This window comes from Maylandia zebra, linkage group LG5 (assembly GCF_041146795.1).
Source record: "Maylandia zebra isolate NMK-2024a linkage group LG5, Mzebra_GT3a, whole genome shotgun sequence".
Classification (NCBI taxonomy): domain Eukaryota; kingdom Metazoa; phylum Chordata; class Actinopteri; order Cichliformes; family Cichlidae; genus Maylandia; species Maylandia zebra.
In genome coordinates this window covers 38710559-38731809 of record NC_135171.1, presented here as the reverse complement: position 1 = coordinate 38731809, position 21251 = coordinate 38710559, and the positions used below count along the sequence as shown (strand labels likewise).

The window sequence follows — 21251 nt, the reverse complement described above, 5'->3', positions numbered from 1 at the left end:
TCCTGGACTGCGCTGTGCACATTGAAGAGAACGGCAACCTCTACATCGAAGTTTACTGGAAGCCCACACACACGGACCAGTACCTCCTGTTTGACTCCCATCACCCTCTGGAACACAAACTTGGAGTAATCAGGACCCTACACCACCGGGCAGAACATGTTCCCTCTAAGCCTGAAGGAAAAAAGAAGGAACACACACATGTAAAGGAAGCACTCAAAACGTGCGGCTATCCTAAATGGGCGTTCTTAAAGTCAGCAAAGAGGCACAGAAAAGAAGACCAGACACCAGCGAGGGAGGATAGGAAGGACAGACGCAACAACATTGTCATCCCCTATGTAGCCGGTGTATCAGAGAAACTCAGGAGAGTTTTCTCCAAGCATGACATCCCGGTGTATTTCAGACCCAGCAACACGCTCAGACAGAAACTGGTTCACCCGAAAGACAAAACGCCAAAACACAGACTTAACAATGTGGTGTATGCTGTACAGTGCAGCGAGGAATGCCCAGACCTCTACATCGGAGAGACCAAACAGCCACTTCACAAGCGCATGGCACAACACAGAAGAGCCACCTCCACAGGACAAGACTCAGCAGTCCATCTGCATCTTAAGGATAAAGGACACTCTTTCGAGGATGCCAACGTTCACATTTTGGACAGAGAGGACAGATGGTTTGAAAGAGGAGTGAAAGAAGCCATCTATGTCCACTGTGAGCGACCATCTTTGAACAGAGGCGGTGGTTTACGACACCAACTCTCTGCCATCTATAATCCAGTTTTGAGATCCCTTCCCAGACGCCTTAACGCCCACTCACATCCTGGGCCATCTGACCTCAGGAATTCGCATGATAAGGTGGGGCCAGGTTTCACAACGAACCCACCCGAAACTCTGGCTGATTGGGACCCACACCCAGTTTCACACCTTGGCTCAGGCGATTAGAGGATCATCAGGGGGTCCTTTTGTCCCTCTGTGGGGGGTTACTCCCACTAGGTTTATATCTGGGATTCTCCACCATTTGACCTTAGAACTAAAGAAGCTTCTCGGATGAGAGGTGAAACGTCTTCAAGTAACTTAAAGAAGTCCAGACGCTTTTCTTTGCAGCTCCTTTGACTACGATGACCTGGATGACTGAGAACCTTCACAGACATGTTAGGCTAATAGGTTTTCCTAAATTGGCTGCAGCCATAAATGTGGCCGTGAATGGATGTCTGTCTCTCTGTGTTAGCCCTATCACAGACTGGCAACCTAACTATCATGTGCCCAGTCTGTCACCCTGTGGTACTTGGCGTAGGCTGCAGACACACTGTAAGCCTTGGATGCAAATGGGTGGATGGACGGATGGACGGACAGACGGATGGACGGATGGGTGGGTGGATGAACAAACAGATGGAATGAAAGACAGATGGTCAGATGGACAGGCGGGCGGGTAGGTGGGCAGGTGGATGGGTGGATGGACAGACAGGCGGACAGGTGGGTAGGTGATGGATCGACAGACGAATGGACAGATGGACGGACGGATAGTCAGGTGGGCAGGTGGATGGATGGATGGACGACCAAACAGATGGAAGGAAAGATGAATGGGCGGGTTGGACAGACACTCGGGTGGATGGATGAACAAAAAGATGGAAGCAAAGATGGATGGATGTTATTTACAACGGTAATTTTTTTTAGTCAGCTGTTTGGTTCAGTTGCCTTCAGAATAAGAAACAAGCAGAAAGAGAAACTGTGGTAGGCGAGAAGTTTACAGTTCAGCTAAATGCCAGCTCTTCAGACGGTTTCAGTTGTAAAGCTCAAGAGGCAGCAGAGAGCAGATGTGAAGGTTTGCTGCTGGTGTGAGACTTCACGGACACTTAAACTGTCTAAACTGGTGTTTCAGGAAGTTATGCTAACATGATTCACTTCACCTTTTTGAGGTTTTTATTTCAAAAAACCACTCAAATCTTTTAAATTTAAGAAAAATTGGTCAGATTCAGGACACAGATAAACATAAATTACTGTACCGTTATTATTAGTAGCCAAGAGCAACACCTTAAATAAACCAGTGAAGATCATCCAAGATCAGTCAACAAATTCTCAAATGAATAAGACTTTTTTTTTTAGCATGACAGTTTTCTTTGGCCTGTGATAATGAATTCAGAGCTTTGCAGACAAAACAGACATGTTGGATTTGTTTGAGGTATTCAGGGCAGAAAGTCTCACAGCCCTGCAGAGCAAAAATCCAGAATCCCAAAGCTTGGGCTGTTATAGCGGTGGGAACACTGATCACACTGATAGACAAACCAGATACATTCAGAGAAAAGGGGAAGAAAACTGGGAAACAAAGAAAGAAGTGAACAAAGATACACTCGGGGGGGAAATGACGTGTAAAATCTTAATGTTTGTTTTCTACTTAAACTATTTTTGGTCAGTTACCTGAAATGTTTGTAATGTCTGTAATCCTTTGCAGTCTGCTACATATACAGACATACATACCTGAGTTTTTGCTTGTCTCAGAAAGCTAATCAGCAATAGTTACCAGGATTTCCTCTTCTTAAATACTTTAAAAGTCGCTTTCTTTTGAAAAATATGTGAAGCAGTTCAGTAATGTGTACGTCAGCATTCACACATGCTCGTGAAGTTTCCACTTCTTACACCCACCGCTCTCCCTCATCATCATCTCCTCTCTCTCTCTCTCTCTCTCAGAGTGGAGGAGTCTCAAACACATGCTCAGACCAGTGAAACCAAGCTCTTCCACAGATTTGGACTATTTCAGAGCGCACTCCACCCCAGACTCCTTTAAGAGATTTCCACAGATGCTGCCACGTTCTATTGCTTTCCTTTATTTTCCTCTCATTTTTAACTCTTACCAATTGTTAAAGTTCTCGATATCTGAAATATGTTTATTCATTTGTGATATATTTCTTCTCACTTTATTTATATCCAAACCTTATACCCTGACTTTGATTAAAAGAAATCTGGACATCTCCTAATCTTTGGGCTGACACTTTGGTGTCAGCTGCTGCTAAATCAAACAGTGAGGTCTTTGTGTGGGACGGTCACTGACTTATGTCAACATAACTGTGCAGAGTTGTGGACTGATGTAGTTCAAAGCAGACAGGAGGGTGTGTCTGAGTTTTAATCATCAGGTATTCAAAGGTGGCCATGCAGACGCACAGTAGACTGCATTAACACAGTAATGAAACACGATGCCATTGCACTTCATTCCTTCATAATTAGAAATTATGACGGTGAGTATTTCAATGTGCAGTTTGATCAGTCCACCGTTACAGTGAGAAAATATTGTTTTGATTCCTACAATAAACAAAAATTGACACCTTTGTTGTAGCTGGGAGATGTGAAATTTTTTCTTCTCTTGACTTGGTGGAAAAAGCATTTCGGCTACTTGCTAATGTCCCTATCAAAGTCAAGATTTTAACATCCTGTGGAAAACAGGAAAGCACTGTGTGCACATACCGAAACACTGCTGCCTCCAAATAGGCTTTAGTCATAACTCTAACAGCAATGTTGGAAATCAATAGACTACACTTTGTTTGGTTTATTTAGGCAAGCTGGAAGCACATAAGACTTGTAGTTCCCAGCCTCTTTTCAAGCCCCATTAATAAACAACCAATAAACACCCAAGTTCACATGGCAAGCGTCCAGATTTCATTGCTTTAAATTAAGGGCTGTTGGCTGATTAAATCATGATATCATTTATGGTAAAAGAAAAAAAAGGGTGGTGGGCTTCAGATGTCATTTTGAGTCTAAAATTAGTGAAATGAGATGTCTGTGTTATTTTCACTGTCAACACATGACATATAAAGATCCAAACCAACAATATGCTGATCCCACCAGCACATCTGTATATCAGGCACTGATATAACACAATATTTATCTGTGCCATAAACCTCAAACCACAAGCCTTCTTACTAAAACCAGTTTTGATCAAATTAATGGCTTTCACTGTTGGACTGCTGACTTGTTCATCATTATGATGAATGCAGATACTTTCTGCTCCTGTTGGATTACGTTTTGCTAACAACCAGAGTTCACAGTAGTTTCAGAATGTTAATCAGCCTTTTTTTAATCGAAATAAAATAAATACATTGAAAATAAATGGACAATGTATCTTTAGAAATACGTCTCAGATGATGGTGTAAAGTTTATTGGTTAAATGTTCAGGGTTAGGATTAGGATTCGGTGTGCGGTGTGATAATGTATCTGTGTCGCAAAACTGTGACGTCGCAACAATCTGGTTGGTCGTTTGCAATGTTGAGCTTGAACCAACATTAATTATGATGATCAACACCAACACTGGCATATCAGACCATACGGTTGGTTGCTCTGTGACTTCACAGGCTGAGGCCTTGGTGTGGAGTTTCTATATTCTCGCTGTCTCTCCGTGCGTTCTCTCCAGATACTCTGGGAGCACCACAGGTAAAAGACATGAATGGTGTTAGGTTAACTGATGACTTGCTGTGGTATAGTCTGCCTGTCGTTGAGTTATTACAGCCCTAAACTGGATAAGTGAAAGAAGACGGATCGATATTTTTTGCCAGCTACATAATTTGATTTTTTTCATTTAATAAAAAGAAAAATAGAAATGGGAACATTTGTGGAATTTCTACAAGAACAAAACAATTCCTGTGAATAGGATATCCTCATTTGGCTCTGTAGCAGAAACTAGGCTAGTAGAAATAATCTTATTATGCCCATAGGTCAAAGTGACAGTGCCAACCAAGCTGGTGGTGATGTCATGGCTGTTGTTTCAGCAGTCTCACATGGCTTCTCCCTGCTGTGTGGCCCCTTCTCTCTTTTTCTCTCTCTCCTTCTCTCCCTTTCGTCTTCTCTTTCTCTCCATCATCTGCCTCCTTTCCATTCAGGCTTCCCAAGCCCTCCTCTCTTTCACTTTTTTCTCTCACTTTTGCTCATTTTCTATTTTTCAGCACTGCCCCTTTCTGTCTACCCCATCCCCATTTCTGTACCTGCCTTTTCTCTATACTCTGATTATCTTAACAGACTGACTTCATTGCCAAAACATAGACCTATACTTACCAAGTCCCATAAACTTGAACGGCTTTAGAGGCACAGCAGACTGAACATCACAGTAAACTAGAACTGTCACATTGTTGCTAATCCATCCATCTATTTATCGATCATCTTCCAAACAATTTGTATTTATTAATGGAGTGAGTATAATTGTTGTTATTATTTATGTGTTATCATATTAAAATTCCTTAACTTTAAAAGCATTTGGTTTTAAAAGCAAGCCACCACAAATGTAAAACAATTGTTTCCCCAACCACACATTAGCGAGGATTGTTCCTCATCTCTTTTATTTTCTTATTATCGATAAACTCCTAACATTCTCCGAGGGCAACACAGCTGTCAGTTCAACAGAGAAAAGCTTTGAAAACCTGTCCAATCCTTAAACTGTCCGTGCACACTAACAGAAAGTGAGATGAGACGCGTCCAAACTTCTCTGGGATTTCTGAGTGGGCTCATCTTCAAAGACGTGTGCGAAGTGCTGGCTAAACACAAGCAAAATATCTCAAACACCCTGACTTGAAATCATGCAGTAGTGTGTGCAGCCTTGTTTTATAACTGTACAACTTTTCTGTACAAAGCAGTGTAGCCACCCAGTTACTACGAGCGATGACTAAATAACAAACTAGTGCTGATTTTAGGTCTCCAGCCTATGAATAGATAATTAGTAGTTTAGTGATCAGCAGTCATTGATCCCTGGGTTTAACAGGGTTGATGTCTCAGCCACAAGATCACAAAAGGAAAACAATTATAAATTACTAGGAACACAACTATAGATAGTCACACACTGAATTTTTGTTCAGTCCAAAGTGTAGAAAAATGTCACAACTACTAAAATTGCAAGATGTTCAACTTTCACGACAGTTTGTGAGTGAAAACATGGAAAACACAACCCTCAGCGTAAGTAAGTAAAACAAATAGACTGAAGGGAAAACGCAAATTAAATATGACGTGGATTCACGTTTGACCATGTATGTGTTGTTTTTAAAGTTTTAGATGGCTGCTTGGAAGTTTCGGTCATTAGAATGTTTGCATGTGTTTACAACACACATTTGCACAATCAAAGATCAGTGATATAGTCTTCCTGAACCTAGTTTAAATACTCAACAACTAAATAAACTAAACTGCAGTGCAATTTTCTGACCCACTGGACAGCCGCGCCTCTTTTGAGACAGCCGACTTGCAGGAATAGCGTGAATGCTGCACGCTCGGGACACATCAGCTGCTCCTGTGTCTCAAAGGTCAAAGCTCAGGTCACAACCTGCTGCGGGGTGAGGACCCAGCATAAATGATGCCACCAAACTGTCCATGGCCAATTATTTATAGCTAGAGCTGTAGCTGGAGAGCACGAGATGCTCTTCATGCATCTCCATGAGCATTTACTTGTAACCTCAGCTACATGTAACGTGGTTGGAGTGGGAACAAGTGGGTCATTACTGCTCAAACTAAACTTCACAAGTGTGAGGGGATGCATGAATGAATGTGGTTTTAAAGCCTGTCTTCTGTTAGAAGAAGCAGTCATTGTCTATTTTTAATAAGAACAAAAGGTGTCACCTGCTGAGAAAGAAAAAAGAAAGCAAGCAGAAGAGAACAAGAGTAATAGAATAAACAGCATCACAATGATGTATGGGAATATGACAGTAAATACTAAATATTAAACATTATTGTGCAGCACATAAGATCAACAGAACACAGTGTGCTTTGAGGTAGGAGCCAAAAAGGGTGTAGTCCCAGGTGATTGATATATGCATTTTTTTTTCTCTCTGCCCGTTCTGTTGGTTTTTGTCTTTTGCCCTTCTCCCCCGTCCCTCTTCTCAGCTGTTTCTCTTTCCCTCTTTCTTTCTCCCCTTCTTTCCCCCAGTCAAGTCTGTCCCGTATTCAGTAAGTGAAAATAAAATAAACAATAAAAGGTGAATCAAATGGACCATTACGGCAAGGCTGGGATGGTCAATTTGGTAAAGTAAATCCGTTGGGCATCTTTCTTTGCCTTTAGACAACAATTCTGATGGCAAAAGAGCCAAACGGGACAGGCCAAAAAAAAAAAAAAAAAAAAAAAAAGAATAAAAGGTGTCTAATTCTAAAATATCGTGTAATTTAATATAAAGGTTCCTCTTTTTAGTCGGAACAGAATCAGCTGATTCTGAGTTGCATGTGAAATGTTGGTTAGGCTTGGTCGTAGCACAACTATGCATTATGTGAGTTCAAGTATTTATGTGTTACAATGCTCCGCTATGCACTGTAAAACACTGGTTTGCAGTTGGAGTCCTTTCAAGTCTGAGTGTGAAACTGGCAATTTAACAAAGCTGTGTTCTTGCAATGCTGGTGGTCACTGTATTTCTATTCAGAATGTAACACACCGGGGTGAAAAAAACTGTATAAGCAGCATGTCTTTTGATGTTTGCTTGCCCAGATTAAGGGTTAGAAATGTTTTCTGTGTGACCAACAGGAAGTCAAATACCAATGAAAGATTGTAGATATTCTACTCTAATGACACATTCACATCTCCCTTAATCTGCTGATATTAAATAGCCCATATTTTCACACTGGTTTAATGAGCCAGTTATTTCATTCTCAAAATAAACCAGTGAGACACAGAAATTACAGAGCAGATGAAACACTGCAGTTAGAAAACTGTCTGAGCAAAGTGCAGATAGTCTGAGAAACTTTGGATCTGAAAGATCATACAGCTGGATCAAGAAGATTGGCAAGGAAATAAGAGTCATTACAGCACCTAATTATCACACAGGCAGCACTTCCTGTAAGTATACCTGTGTGGCATCAAAGCAGTGAGATCTCAAATTTAAGGATCTAGAGCTAAACAAAACTGATTAAAACATTTCAGCTCCAATCTCCACGATGCTGGATGACTGTCAGCACTGACTTGTAGATTAAAACTGCTGAAGTATGAAGTCATAAATAAAGAGCTTGCTAATTAAAAGTCTGTTAACAGGTGTACCAAGCATTGTTTACCAGCTTTACTAAGACCACAGGAACAGTAAAATAACTTACATGAAGAGAGAGACCATTAAACGGAAGTAGCTAATAACTTATAAAAAAATATGCATCATTATAGTTTTTTTTAACCTTTATTATTATTATTTGTTTTAGTCTTGCCCTCATAAATATTTAAATATTAATGTATGGCTGCGTGATTGTGATTTTTGGATGGTTTTAATGCGCCTTTGCCTCCGTTTACTGCACACATGTCACTGAACCTACATGATGAAATAAATAGAAACGCTGTCAGTTTGCGTGACGAACAGGTTGTGACATCGTTACTATGCTTTCTATGAACACGGAGGGTGAGAAAGCGGGGACGGCACCAAAATAAGAGAGAAAAAGTTTCAGGCTTTTTTTGGGTTCAGTTCAGCACGTGGGGAAAGGAGTGGCCTGGGAGCGCAATAATGGGACCAAAGAGACAGATGGGAGGGAAACTGGGCTCGGATTACAGCCTGACAGGGGGTAAGGGGCCGGCCCGATATTTGGGAATATACGAAGATTCATTGAAGGTAACCGGGACATAAAACTACAGCGTCTGGCCTGAAGCGGTCGGTGCTGAGTTTGTGCTGCAGGTCCAGGTCCTGCCGCTGGATTCCCCCATCGGTTTTTTGGGAAGGGTGAAGGTCGAATGGTCTGGCTTTTGTAATTGGGGACACAAACACCAAATAACGAGAGAAGCCTCCGCTCCTTTCGCACCATTTTTTCTCCTTCAAGGGCCCTGCATGTCTAATATTTAGACATGTTCAGCTTTATGGATTCCAGGACTATACTGCTACTTGTAGCGAGCCAAGTTTGTCTATTAGCCTTTGTGAGATGTCAGGTGGAAGACGACCGTAAGTGACAGTTTTATTTCTCTGATGAGAAAAGACTCAACTTGTATAAAGAGTATACTAAGAGTTACTCGAATAATCATATTGTAAATAATGTTTCAGCACAGTACGTGACGTGTGGAAGTTTTTGGAACTTTTACGCACAGAAAAGTCACTGATATCTTTGATGTTTTCTGTGCATGAAAGGTTATTTATGTGATGACAGAAAGATGATTTCTGTGGATCTTCGGTCTGCCGTCTGTTTATGTTTTAATTTCTATGAGATGTAGGATGTAAGTGAATGTCACATTTGCGGGCGCGCGCGAGAATGGAATTGATGAAGCTGTGGTGGAAGTTAACGGGGAAAAAACCCTCAGAGCGTGCTTTTCTTTTTTATTTCTTATTTACTTTTGCATTTATTCGTCCTAGTTTAAGTTAAAACCGAAGATCATGTGATTCTGATTCCTACTTTGAACTCAGCTCATTGCCTTAAAAGCTACCTTCCCCCTTCTTTCTCAAAGTCGAGCTGCATGACACCTGTGGGTGTTTTAAGGGCCTTCGCAGACTCTCCTTTTAGCTGCAGATTCACTTAATATAGTGGGGGAGGGGGAGGGGATGAGCAAAAAGTGAAAGGTGGTCAGGCTCAAGGGCCTTTGGTGAAAAGTATTCACATTCCTTTGCTTTCTGAGGGCATCCAGGCAAATCATGGCTTGTTGGGGCAGAAAGCTGAACTAATAACTAAAAGCTCCATCAAATGTTTCAAAATAACTAGTTTACTGACACGATACTCACCCTGTTGAGAACAAATCGTCCTTCATTCCTGCAGACTGTTTATATTTTTTTAATAACTGGAGTAGGATTCTTAATCATTATTATTGATTTTAGTATCCACAAGAGAGATCTGAGAGTAAAGGTATGCCAGCAGATTTGGGGCCAGAAATAATGTTCCATATGATTTCAGGCTTTCCATCTGCTTAAAAGATTACCCATAAGCTGTGACAGTCAGTCCAGAAAGAGACAGAGCCAGGGTGCAAGAGGGGTAACTGGAAAAATATAAAGCGGGGACTTTATTATTCTGATGTGAAGAAAGTGCAGTGTTCTTAATAATATACAAGTTGAGTTCAAGAAAGCTGGAGAAAAAAAGATGCCTTTTTTCCCAGAATAGAATAGAGGGGAATAGTCATGCCAAAGCAATTGGAAGTCTCAGGTTACCCTCTCAGAGATGTCAGTTCCTGGATTCCTGGTTATAATGCGAGCCCTTCTTTCCTAGCACTTTTTGTTTTTTTTAGGGAGACGGGGTATAGAGGTGTTATTGTGACCCTAGCACAGCAAGAGGACTGGAGCTCTAAACCTTGAGGCCACCAAGTGACCGTTCTTGAGGCCATAAAGTTAATCAGACATAGGTAGAATTAGCGCTGAGACCTAAACAGTTACTAAATAAATAAGAACGCGCTTGACTCTAATGTCCTCAAAGTACACCTGGATTCACTTTACAATTTTCATTGTTTTACTATCCTGGAAAACAGTATGGTTGCCAGCATGTGGGAGAGGAGACTCACAAACTATCCCCAGTGATGAAAAGCCAGCTCTCTGTCAGTTCTCCAGTAGATAGAGGACCCCTTATCTTACAATACCCCATTACAGGAGAATCTTTCATATTACAGCCAATGAAAGGACAGGTGCAGCCCTTTCATGGTGCATCCAGGCCTGTAGAAGTTCATGTCAAAACCGCAAGGTATGTGCATGAAAGCTGGCCATTTTCTTTTCTCCGGTGGGTTTGAACTGGCATCTGACGCAGCTATGGTTTCCAGATGGGGATTGAAATGTGCCCCGTGTTTATACAAGGCAATACTTTGTGAATTGCCCACTGTTTCTTTCCAAAAAGGCCTCATTGATGGCTGCTGAGGTCCGTTTGGATACTTAGACTTAAGCAGCTCTCAAAGGTAAATATAGCTACTGTATTTGCTCCTTGTCCTCTCACCTCTCAGCAGTGCGCACCCTGGGGCCTTTCTTTTCATCACCTGGCCACAGTTTCTGTGACTCCATTTTTTATTTTCAAGCAGGTGTTTGGCTGCCAGGCTGGAAAACGAACACGTTTCTGATTACCCGGATCTACTGTAAAACTGTGATGCCAGTGGCGTCATTTATACCACATACAGCAGCTGTATTCAGAAGTGAACCGCCTCCAGCACGTTCTCTTGCGCCCTTCACCAGAATGTGGCCTGAGAAAATAATCCAAACGTTTTCATTAACTCAGTGCAAACTTTGCCTCTTTTGCAGTACAGTAGGGTGTCTCCAGCTCTAATTGTCCTGTACTTAACTTGTTGAGGAATTCCTACACATGGCCTCCAGCTCCTGTAAAGCTACTGGGGGTTTCCTGCAGGTCTTGCATTGCTTGTCTGTAATTCTGCGAGGCTAAACTGCCACCTTGTGGCTACTTGAGAGGTTGCATTTCTCAGTCAAGTGAAGAAAAGCTTGACTTGAAGCAGAGAAGTTGTGGTTTATGTAGACGTTCCTCAGGGCATTAATAAGTCAACAAGAGAAAAATTAGCAAAGATAATTATGATAATAAATCAGGGAACAATGACATTTTTCTTTGTTTTTAATGCCTTTCTTTGAGGAATTAATTGTTCCCCTTTACATTATTATAAACTAAATCTGGTCTGGTTTTGGACTGCCAGATTAACTGTCACTGACAATTATATGTTTTTTATTTAAGAGTACTGTGCTGATATAGTGTGTTAAATAGTCTACACACTCCCTACTTTAATTTAACTTTCTGCACTTGTGTTGAAAAACATTCACTGAAAGGCTGTTTATGGCGTTATTTTGCATGCATTATATCACAGCATATGTTTCACAGCTGAATATGACATTGTTTTGTTTTTGTCTGTCATGAAACACACGACACTGACTCCTATTCGCATCTGATATATAATCTCTCGTTTTTTCCTTCCACTGCTACCTACCCGCACCTCTTCTGTGTGTCCCTTTCCATGGTCTCACACACAGAAGAGGACGCGTTTAGCTGTGTACAAGATGGACAGCGTTATAGTGACAAGGATGTGTGGAAACCAGAGCCTTGTCGCATCTGTGTGTGTGACACTGGAACCGTCCTGTGTGATGAAATTGTCTGCGAGGAGCTAAAAGACTGCCCCAAACCTGAAATCCCATTTGGAGAGTGTTGCCCCATCTGCGCTGCTGACCAGCCTCCAACCTCTGGTTGTAATTTATTTATCTCACATCTCACATAAATAAATTACTGCTCAGGATCATATTGTTTATTTGGGGGAGAAAACGCCACATCGCCTAAATTTGGTATTAATCAAAGGTCAGGTAGCTGCTGTTTAACATGATGTTCACTCTAATGTTCTATTTGGACATCTACTGTGTGACAGCCTTTGATTTAAATACAGTTTTCGAACCCCAAAGCAAACAAATGATGAGAAATAAACAACAACAGTGACACATCTGACAGGACTTCACTGAAACGCTACCTCGCCGTAATTTTTCCATAGCTGGCTCACCTTTTGTTTGAATACTCTCTCAGTATCATGAAAACATGTGGGAGTCATTAAGGAAATACCTCAGTCAAGCAGACACGGCTTCACATTTCTACTCTATATCCTCTCTGTGGATTTCTGCAGATCTGATGGCAAGAAAACACAGTGACTGCGTACTGAGAGTTCAGACTATTAGAAGGATCTATTCACCACATTTGAAAATGCCATTGCTGCAGATATACAAACTGTATGGGTCACATTTGGAAATATAAATAAGGTCAGCTTGAGTGAAGTCACTGTGTCAGTGCATGTGTCACTGTTTTCATTGCATGCTTCTGGATTAAAATGCTTTATAATATACTTATTCTTATTTTGAAGGCAAAACTGCTGAATTTTGAATTTAAGCTTTTAATCACATAAAAACAGAGCTAATAAAAACTGAAATATATTCAGACTACCCACTATCTGACTGTGTCAAACAGCATTATGCATCTGTCAGATCTGTACTGACTTTTATTTGATCTGATAGTTCCTGATATATGTACATGTATATGTATATATTAACATATTAGTGTATGTATATCAAAATTCTAAAGATAAATGTCATCTTCAACAAGAGTGTTGCAGAAAAAACTGTTACAACTTGACAAAAATGTCATTTTGATGCTTTTATTGATATTTAAGAATCCTATGCACTCTTGTGTCAAAGTGTTTAAAACAATACTTATTTACATTTTTCATTTTTAACCAAACCTGCTGCTTTGGCTTTACTGATCATCATAGTTTAACTTCTTTGAGTTGCAAAAAAAGGAACAATGAGCTTAAAATACTGTGAAATCAACAGAGTTCCTGCCTTTGCCCACGGCACAGAAGGTTTAACGTTTCAGTAGAAATACCATTTTGCAGTCTACTCCAGCTCCTTTGCTCTCTACTCTTACCCTCACTCTGCAGCTGGTTTGCTTTTGCTTTGAGCTCTTAATGCGAGATGGCGATGCAACCAACACTTGTTTACAGTCCTGATGGGCTCTTTGTATGATGAAAATATGATTTGGTGGTGGTCTTTGGAGCAGTTTAATTCAAGAACATAAAATTGATTCCCGGTATTAGTAGCCTTTCTCCTTCCAGGACGTACTGCAAGGCCAACATAGTTTGTTCACTAACTATGATCTGTTTTCTCCCTCTCTCCTGCTCCACACATAACAGGAATACCTGGTGCTAAGGTGAGACACTGTACATGTTTAAATGCTGCATATGTATTTGTCTGTGTATGCAATCGTTATGCATGTGTGTGTGTGCGTGTGTTTAATATCAACCTCTCCCAGCAATAATAGCCATATCTGTCCCAGACTTACAGTGTTGGGGAGTAACTGAATACATGTATTTAAAATACAAAATATGAGTAACTGTATTCCGTTACAATTACCGTTTAAAGAGGTGGTATTCAGAATACAGTTACTTTGTTGAAATGAATGGATTAGACGGCGGTATTTTCCTGTTTCATAAGGCTCTGCCCTCTTTGTTTTTGCTTTCCACGCTGGTGGAAACCCAAACAAAACACGCATTAAGAGGCTCTAATGCCTGAGTCTCAATCTCGCGGCCCATGTCACCTCTACTTGCGGCCCGCATAATGACGTGAAGAAATATTTTAAAAAATTATTCACAAAAATGATTTCATATGAAGGCAATAGGCAGAGTGTTACAGGCATAGCCGTAAAGAATGGAGCCTCATGGGCAGTGTAGTCCGTGCTGCAGGGAGAATGGACTAGTGCATACCTGTTATGTGTCTGTGAGTGAGGGCGAGAGAAAAAGTCAGAAAGTACGAGCTGTCACCGAGCAGAAACGGGAGCTGACATATTAGCCAGAGGTCCCTTTACTACGGTTCGGAGCCGCGGACCTGTTTTATATACACGCGGAATAGTTTTCTATGAGATCGCTGCAAAAAGTTCAGCCTTACCTAGTTTCCACCTACTGTTATTCATTTATATTAAGATTTAAAAATCTAGTCGGTATTGCTATGGCAAGTAACCTTCAGTAATAGTAATAAATCACACCGCAATAGTACATTCATGTAGTTGTAAAAATCATGATGATATATTAAGTAATCCAAAGTATTCAGAATACGTTACTCTCATTGAGTAACGTAACGGAATACGTTACAAAAGACATTTTGGGGCATGTAATCTGTAATCTGTAGTGGAATACATTTAAAAGTAACCTTCCCAACACTGCAGACTTATATCAGGGCTGCATGAGGGCCCTGTAGTTTAAGGATTGAGATGAGGCTTTGATATGAATGAGCTTTGGCAGATGTTTAATAGCTATTTCCTGTTCACACTGCGTGCAATATTTACACGTGCACTGGCGCTGCGGGGGATACTCACTTTGAACATTTTGCTGTGACCAATTTCCCGATAAAACTGCAAATTCCATCAAAAGCTTTCATCAGATGGGCTCTTATGAGCTGTTTTTCAGAGTGTGGTTGAGAAAAAAACAGGAACTGAGAGATGTTTGAAAATAATCAAACTCTCAGCTACTAATAGAGCCGATCTTATTTGCTGTTGTGTTCTTACCTTTTTCTTATCTCAGGGCCAGAAAGGCGAACCCGGAGACATTACGGATGTAAGTTGATGCCACACTCATAACATGCAGCATATCTGTGTTGTCATTTGGAAAAGCTTGTTTGTTAACTATGTTAGAACCGTAAACCCTGAAGTGACAGAGATTTCTTTTAAACTCACAAGACACACTCAAAACTCGCCGCGAGCCTGCAGTGGAGAAGTGTTCAGGTACTTTACTGGTAACTGAACTACTAGTAAAACCAGCAGTAAAGATAATACATCACACACACAAGCAGAAGGCCAGAAATCCCCACTGTTTTATCCATTATTAGTATAACTGGTGTATTAATGCGTAAGTAAATTCATCTATTTTAAAATGTTTTAAGTTGCTCTGTTTATAAAATCATAATGTCACATTAAGCTGAAACTATCAAAAGTTTTCGTGCATGAACTCAAAACACAACCAACACCACCAGTTTATATAAGACTGAGAGTGTTAGAGAGAAGGGAAGCGCTTCTGCCAAGCCGCTCATCAAGAAGACAGCCAAGCACAATAATGGCTCCATACATTCCCCATAAAGATCCTCACAGGCCAGCAGAGCGCAGGAGGGACAGAAAGTGAACTCCCTGCTGCTGCTGCTGCTGCTGCGGTGCTGCACCTGGAAATGCTTTACCCCACTGAGGCAATACAAGCTCATGGCAGGAAATACAAAGGCATTGTTTATTGTATGTTTCTTCTAACGCTTTGCCCGAAGAGATTAGCAGTTAACAAGTCTCCTCTGATGGGAGACAGATCATTTTTCCCAAAACCTCTCTTGTGCAACTATATCTGGAAAATGTCAAGTTTTGTTTTAGGCCCAGAGATTAAAAAATGTGTTTTATTCAAGACCAGCTGATTCTTATCAGTTTGTTTCTTCTGTCCTTGTCTTATCCAGGTTATAGGACCAAGAGGACCACCTGGCCCAACGGTATGCACCTATTTCCTCATTTTCTCATAATTATTCCCCTTTGAGCACTTTTACAGACACTGCGTAGTATCTGAACGTGTTTAGAGTAATTATATAGGTTTTACATTTAATTGGCAGAGCAGTGACTGGAAATGGAAACTGATCTGATATAACAGTAGTAGAGTTAAAAGGCTTCAGCTGTTATTCAACACACAAGTTTTGAGATTATGCCTGAAGTTATTTCACCATCTCCTGTTCACCCAGGGACCACCAGGAGAGCAAGGACCCCGAGGACCAAGAGGAGATAAAGGAGAGAAGGTCAGTGTAACGTGTAAAATATAAGAAAAAAAATTCAATGACTCTTGATTTTCTACTTTTAAAAAAAGGAAACTCAAACCCTGCCCAGCTAAGAAGTACAGTATGTGTCATTGAATCGGAGCTTTAGGTCTCGGGCAGTGGGCTGGGGGATCTGTTATAGGTTGCAGGTTTGCAGAATGGTAGCCTTTCACTGAGCGACTCAGCCTAACTAGTCATCTGTCATTTCCATTAGGCTGTGTGGTCTGCTGAGGTTTGGGGTGTTTAACAGATGTGAGGCTGTCGGAGACTCATAATGTAAACCTCTGCTGCTCTCAGAGGGCCCATAGTCAGTCAGTGTGGGAAATCAGCACCACCACATTTGCAAGGCTTTGATCATCTCAATAATGTAACATCACTCGGATGTGCTAATGGCCGCAGGCGAGGAGTTTATGCCATGTAGTCGTCTTGTTTATGCAGATTTAAGCGCAGGACGGATCGAGCTTTGGCTAACCACTGTGAAGAATCATGGGGGTTTTTTAGGTACTCGGGTTCTTTGTTTGAGATTCCCTTGCAGGGTAATTTGTCACTGCATGCACAGAGGAATGCAGGTAGTCCAATTTGGCCAGGAAAATCATCACCTGAGTAAATGTGTAATCATTTATTCAGAGTGCACACAAGCTCAAATGTTGGCCACAGGTTGGAATTAATGAATGCTAAATTAAAATATGTTATGTAACACTTTCATGTTCTTACACATGTTTTATTCTCTCTTACGTTTGCAACAAAATGGGAAGATTATTACTTAATAAGATGATATTCCTATTTGTTTTGGTACTTGAATTGTGTCTTCTCAGTTGTGAGAAGCATTAATGCAGTTCAACACAGCTGCAGATATAGAAACATATAATATTTGAATAGAGGGAAAGAAGTGAATTTATGAGCTGATCTGTTGCAAATGCTTCTCGATTTGATTTTTTTGAGATTTGACAAAATGATTTGTGGGGCATTTTGTGAAACACGAGATTTTCAATTCATCTGAATTTTATATTTATATTTAAGGGAGGTCCTGGCCCCCGTGGCAGAGATGGCGAGCCTGGCACCCCCGGAAACCCTGGCCCCCCTGGACCTCCAGGACCTAATGGACCCCCTGGCCTTGGTGGAGTGAGTATCGCATGTCTAGTAAGGGCGATAGGCTAGCATTCACTCCAGACATGGGAGCTGACAGGTTGAATACTGATTCAAGGCCAAGAATGGGTTCACTTTGGCTGCTTGGAATAACTAGAGAGAGGGGTGAAATGGAGCAAAGAAAGAATCCAAGAGTACAAAAGATGTGGGAAACTGCTGGTGTTGGGAGGAGGCAGAAAGACAACAGTGAGGGGATGCAGAGGGAAAGAATAGATCGAATGCCTCTCATTCTTTGTAGCAGAAAAGAAAGGAGGGTGACTGAGGGTGGTGGAGGTAGTATGATAGACGTAAGAAGGGGAAGGGAAGAAGTGCTTTTTGGGGGGGTGGAGTTAAAAAGAAAGAGAGTCTTTGTGAGAACGGTTCACATGCCCTCTGTCTCTCCTCTGTCTGCATCAGAATTCACATGCTAAGCTCTACTACTGACAAAAAGAAGGTCAAAAGCTGATTCTCTCTCCAGCCAAAACGATGCAGCATCATGCAGTGATGCATGACACATGAACATGCTTTGCAAGTGTTGAAATTAAGTCATCTATTCGCTCTGTTCCAGTCAAATACTTTACCCAGATTTATACTTTTATTTCCCTGAGATTTCACAAACATAATAAACCACAAACCATTTTTGTTTATTATAAAAATCCTAAATATGTCCTTTGTTTTGCCTCCTCCAGAACTTTGCTGCTCAGATGGCTGGTGGTTTTGACGAGAAGGCCGGCGGCGCACAAATGGGTGTGATGCAAGGACCAATGGTGAGCAAGTGATGATGAGAGCTGCTGCCACTCCTGTGTTGTTTTTATCACCGCCTGATTTCATCTGCAATGAGGCTAAAGTTATGAAGTTTTCAAAAACAAAGCGCTTTGAGTCTATCCACATGAAGACCTGGGTTAGAGATCTGCATCAGCCCGCATCTGCTCTGCATCCCCATCCTGCTCTTTAACTGCTCTGGGGGGACATAAACAACTTCTTTCCATGAACTAGAGAAGCATCACCTGGTCATCAAACGTGAAAACTGTGAGATGGAAACATCATCATTTTCCTTTAGGAGAGTAGTTTCCAAAGCAGGATTTAAAGTCTGGGATGGGAAGAAACAATGAAGACTTCACTCAGTGTTCCCTTTTTGTCTTTTCCTTCTTTGTTGTTGGTTTATGGATGAAACCAAGAGATAAAAGGCACGTTTTTCCTGCTGCTGGAGGAAAGAAGCTGCAAAGTTCTGGGTCACAATGGAAAATAAACACCTCACATGGAGTACAGAGGGGTAATTTTATAAACCAAGGAAGCAGCCATTGATCTTCATTATATTTCAAGCTCATGAAAAACCGCTCCTGCTGGCATGGCAGCATGCCCGTGATGGAGTGAGGAGCATACTGGGAGCTATTTTGGTTTAAAGAGCCACAGAGAGGCTTGGCTGTCTCTCAGCCCAGCAGTGGTTTGAGACGCTCTGAGGGTAGGGGGACTGAAGGCGATCACATCCCCTCAGCTAGCGTCAGAGTGTATGTGTGTGTGTGGCTTAACTCCTACTGACTGTCCTACCGTATGTCTGTCTGAGAGCTCACCACAACACTGAGCCTTATTGAAGGAAGTCTACGTTTACTTTGGCTTATGCCAGCTTGCTGTTGGAGAGAGCAGTGGAAGAGCAAACTGGACTGATGTTAAATCACAAGTAAAGCTTAAAACCCTCTTATATACCTGTAAATACCCCAGCTCGTATCCTGGCCTTACATAGCTATTTAAACAATGCTGCTACTGAAATGCACGCACACACACAAACATATGTGTGCCCCTCAAACACACTTTCAAACATTCTGCAGATATAAAGCCCCATTGATACGTTTCTCCCCAGTGTGGTGAGGGCTTCCCACACCCACTGAAAGGTGACTTTCATTTGATTCTGAGGACCACTGTGCCCGGCTGTGACATTTTCTTTGGCTGCAAGCCCTGATTTTTGTATGAGGCTTCATAAGAGCCACACTACTGAAAGGAATATGTTTCTATCCAAGCAAGCAGCTGTCAAAAGTCATCGGAAGTCAAACTTTTTTTTAATAAGAAGAACTCGGGGTCTTGAAAGCTCTCAGCTCACTCCCTTGAACTGAAAAAAAAAGCACAAGGATTTGTCTCAAAACTGTTACAGAATTAGTTTGGCAACTCCGACGAGACGCAGTTGCAGAGCAGTCGGAGATAATTTAGTTCAATTTAGTTTAAGACTCTTCTGCTTAGCCGGTGCCTGAAATCTCACTTATCTAAGATGAAGATTTTCACTATAACCAACAGTGAGTCATGCAAGAAGCCATGCAGAGTTCAGCCTCCTCTCTTAAAAATGCAACCCTTCAGCTTATGACCTTTGAACCACAGAAACACACAGTGAGTGGAAAAATTAACTGAGGAAAGTAGAAGGATGAAAGAAGTGAAGAGAAAATCTGATCCCGGGAGGAATTTCAAATGATTTATGGTTTTGACAGGAGAGCTGCTGAGTATTATATAGCTTTGAGGCAAAGCAGGTGATGTGTTTTTATAGCTTCTCAGTGAATTCGCGTGGATAAAATGACCACTTAACAAATTTTACCAGTAATGCAAACTGTAAAAAGTTAACTGTGCTGTTGTGTAATTTGCGTGTTTATGTATTTTCAAATGTGTGTAACATGGACGGGTGGATTTATCTGCCATTATCTTCATGCTGCTTGTGTGTTGTCTTGTCTTCTTCTCAGGGCCCCATGGGACCTAGAGGACCACCTGGGCCAACTGGATCACCTGTAAGTACCTCCTGTACTCCCAAAAACAGCACAAAACAGGGCACACCTGTAGACAGGATCCTGTGGTTGGTCACAGACAGGGTACACATGGCAAAATCTCATAATTGTAATGTGATGTGTAATGTGCATATGCTACATTGTCTGCTCCTTTAATGTATTTAATAATAATATTGACCTTAAAATGGCCACTACTCGTGCAAACCTCAGGAATAAGTGCATACAACAGGCTTTAAGTAATAACTGTTTATACTGAGCCCTGCTTCAACCACGAGCGTCTGCTCCGGCTCTCCTCTGGAGGAAGATGGCAAGTAAAGAATACTTTCATCTCCCTGAAGGCTCCGGGGCTTTTTCCTGTGCCACGACCCAGACATACCATAGAACACCTGACAATTTACCTTACACCCCCCACCACACGCAAATGCCCTGCCTTGTTCTACCCCTGCCTGTAACCCAGCTCCACCTGCAGCCCTTACTCAAAGAATCCAGAAGCTGCTGAGTTGAAGGCAGTGCCACCTGACTTGCCTCAACTTGATCATTTTATCGCCCAAAGCCCCCATTTGCAGAAATGCAATTCCACCTTAAACAACTTTGGTCTGCTTTTAGATAGGACTTCCTTTTCTAAAGTTATGGTATATTTTTGAATCTTAGAAGCTTTTAATTTAGAAAAACAGACACACGGATGCCATAAGGGATCAAATGTGGATTATCTTCTATCGTATACACGTCATTACAACGAAGGATACTTGTATTTCAAATATTGCAGTTGGCATATGTGCAAGTATTCTATATGAGCGTAAAATTCAGCCTGATTTCAAACTTCTCTGTATCCCAGCAAGTTTCTCCACCCTTGGCTCTGTGTGATGACAATAAAAGAGGATATAGGCTCCAGCTCCCTGTGATAGGCAGTTAAAAATGGCCACTTCAGGCTCATAGCTCCAACTGTGAGTACTGAAATGTCATTGCTGTTCTTTTGTGTCCAAGGGGCAATTCATCAGAAGAAATCTGGCTTAAAGGGATGGTGGACTTGAAAGGAGAGGGACTCAAATGGCCTGTTTTAGACAGAAGGTGGCCTATCTCCTTGACCAAACCAAAGCTTGACAATGGCACAAAGCCTGCAGAGTCCAAGAAAGAAATTATGCAGCTAGGAACTGGCATAATAGATTCCCTTTAATCAATACCTCTTT

At 41.4% G+C, this 21251-nt stretch overlaps 1 protein-coding gene across 2 annotated transcripts in view; it reads left to right on the top strand.

The window, feature by feature from the left end:
* The first annotated feature begins 8531 nt into the window (after positions 1 to 8531).
* The window catches only part of col2a1b (collagen, type II, alpha 1b), a 48516-nt gene continuing 35796 nt past the window's right edge, over positions 8532 to 21251 (top strand). The window contains exons 1-9 of one of the 2 annotated variants that reach the window (XM_004547725.5): positions 8532 to 8857; positions 11846 to 12055; positions 13540 to 13556; positions 14923 to 14955; positions 15830 to 15862; positions 16106 to 16159; positions 17198 to 17299; positions 17992 to 18069; positions 20023 to 20067. In XM_004547725.5, the coding sequence (XP_004547782.1) occupies positions 8764 to 8857; positions 11846 to 12055; positions 13540 to 13556; positions 14923 to 14955; positions 15830 to 15862; positions 16106 to 16159; positions 17198 to 17299; positions 17992 to 18069; positions 20023 to 20067 (666 nt within the window). In that variant the 5' untranslated portion in view covers positions 8532 to 8763. The remainder of the gene's footprint in view (positions 8858 to 11845; positions 12056 to 13539; positions 13557 to 14922; positions 14956 to 15829; positions 15863 to 16105; positions 16160 to 17197; positions 17300 to 17991; positions 18070 to 20022; positions 20068 to 21251) is intronic. The other variant, XM_004547726.5, reaches the window with a different exon arrangement.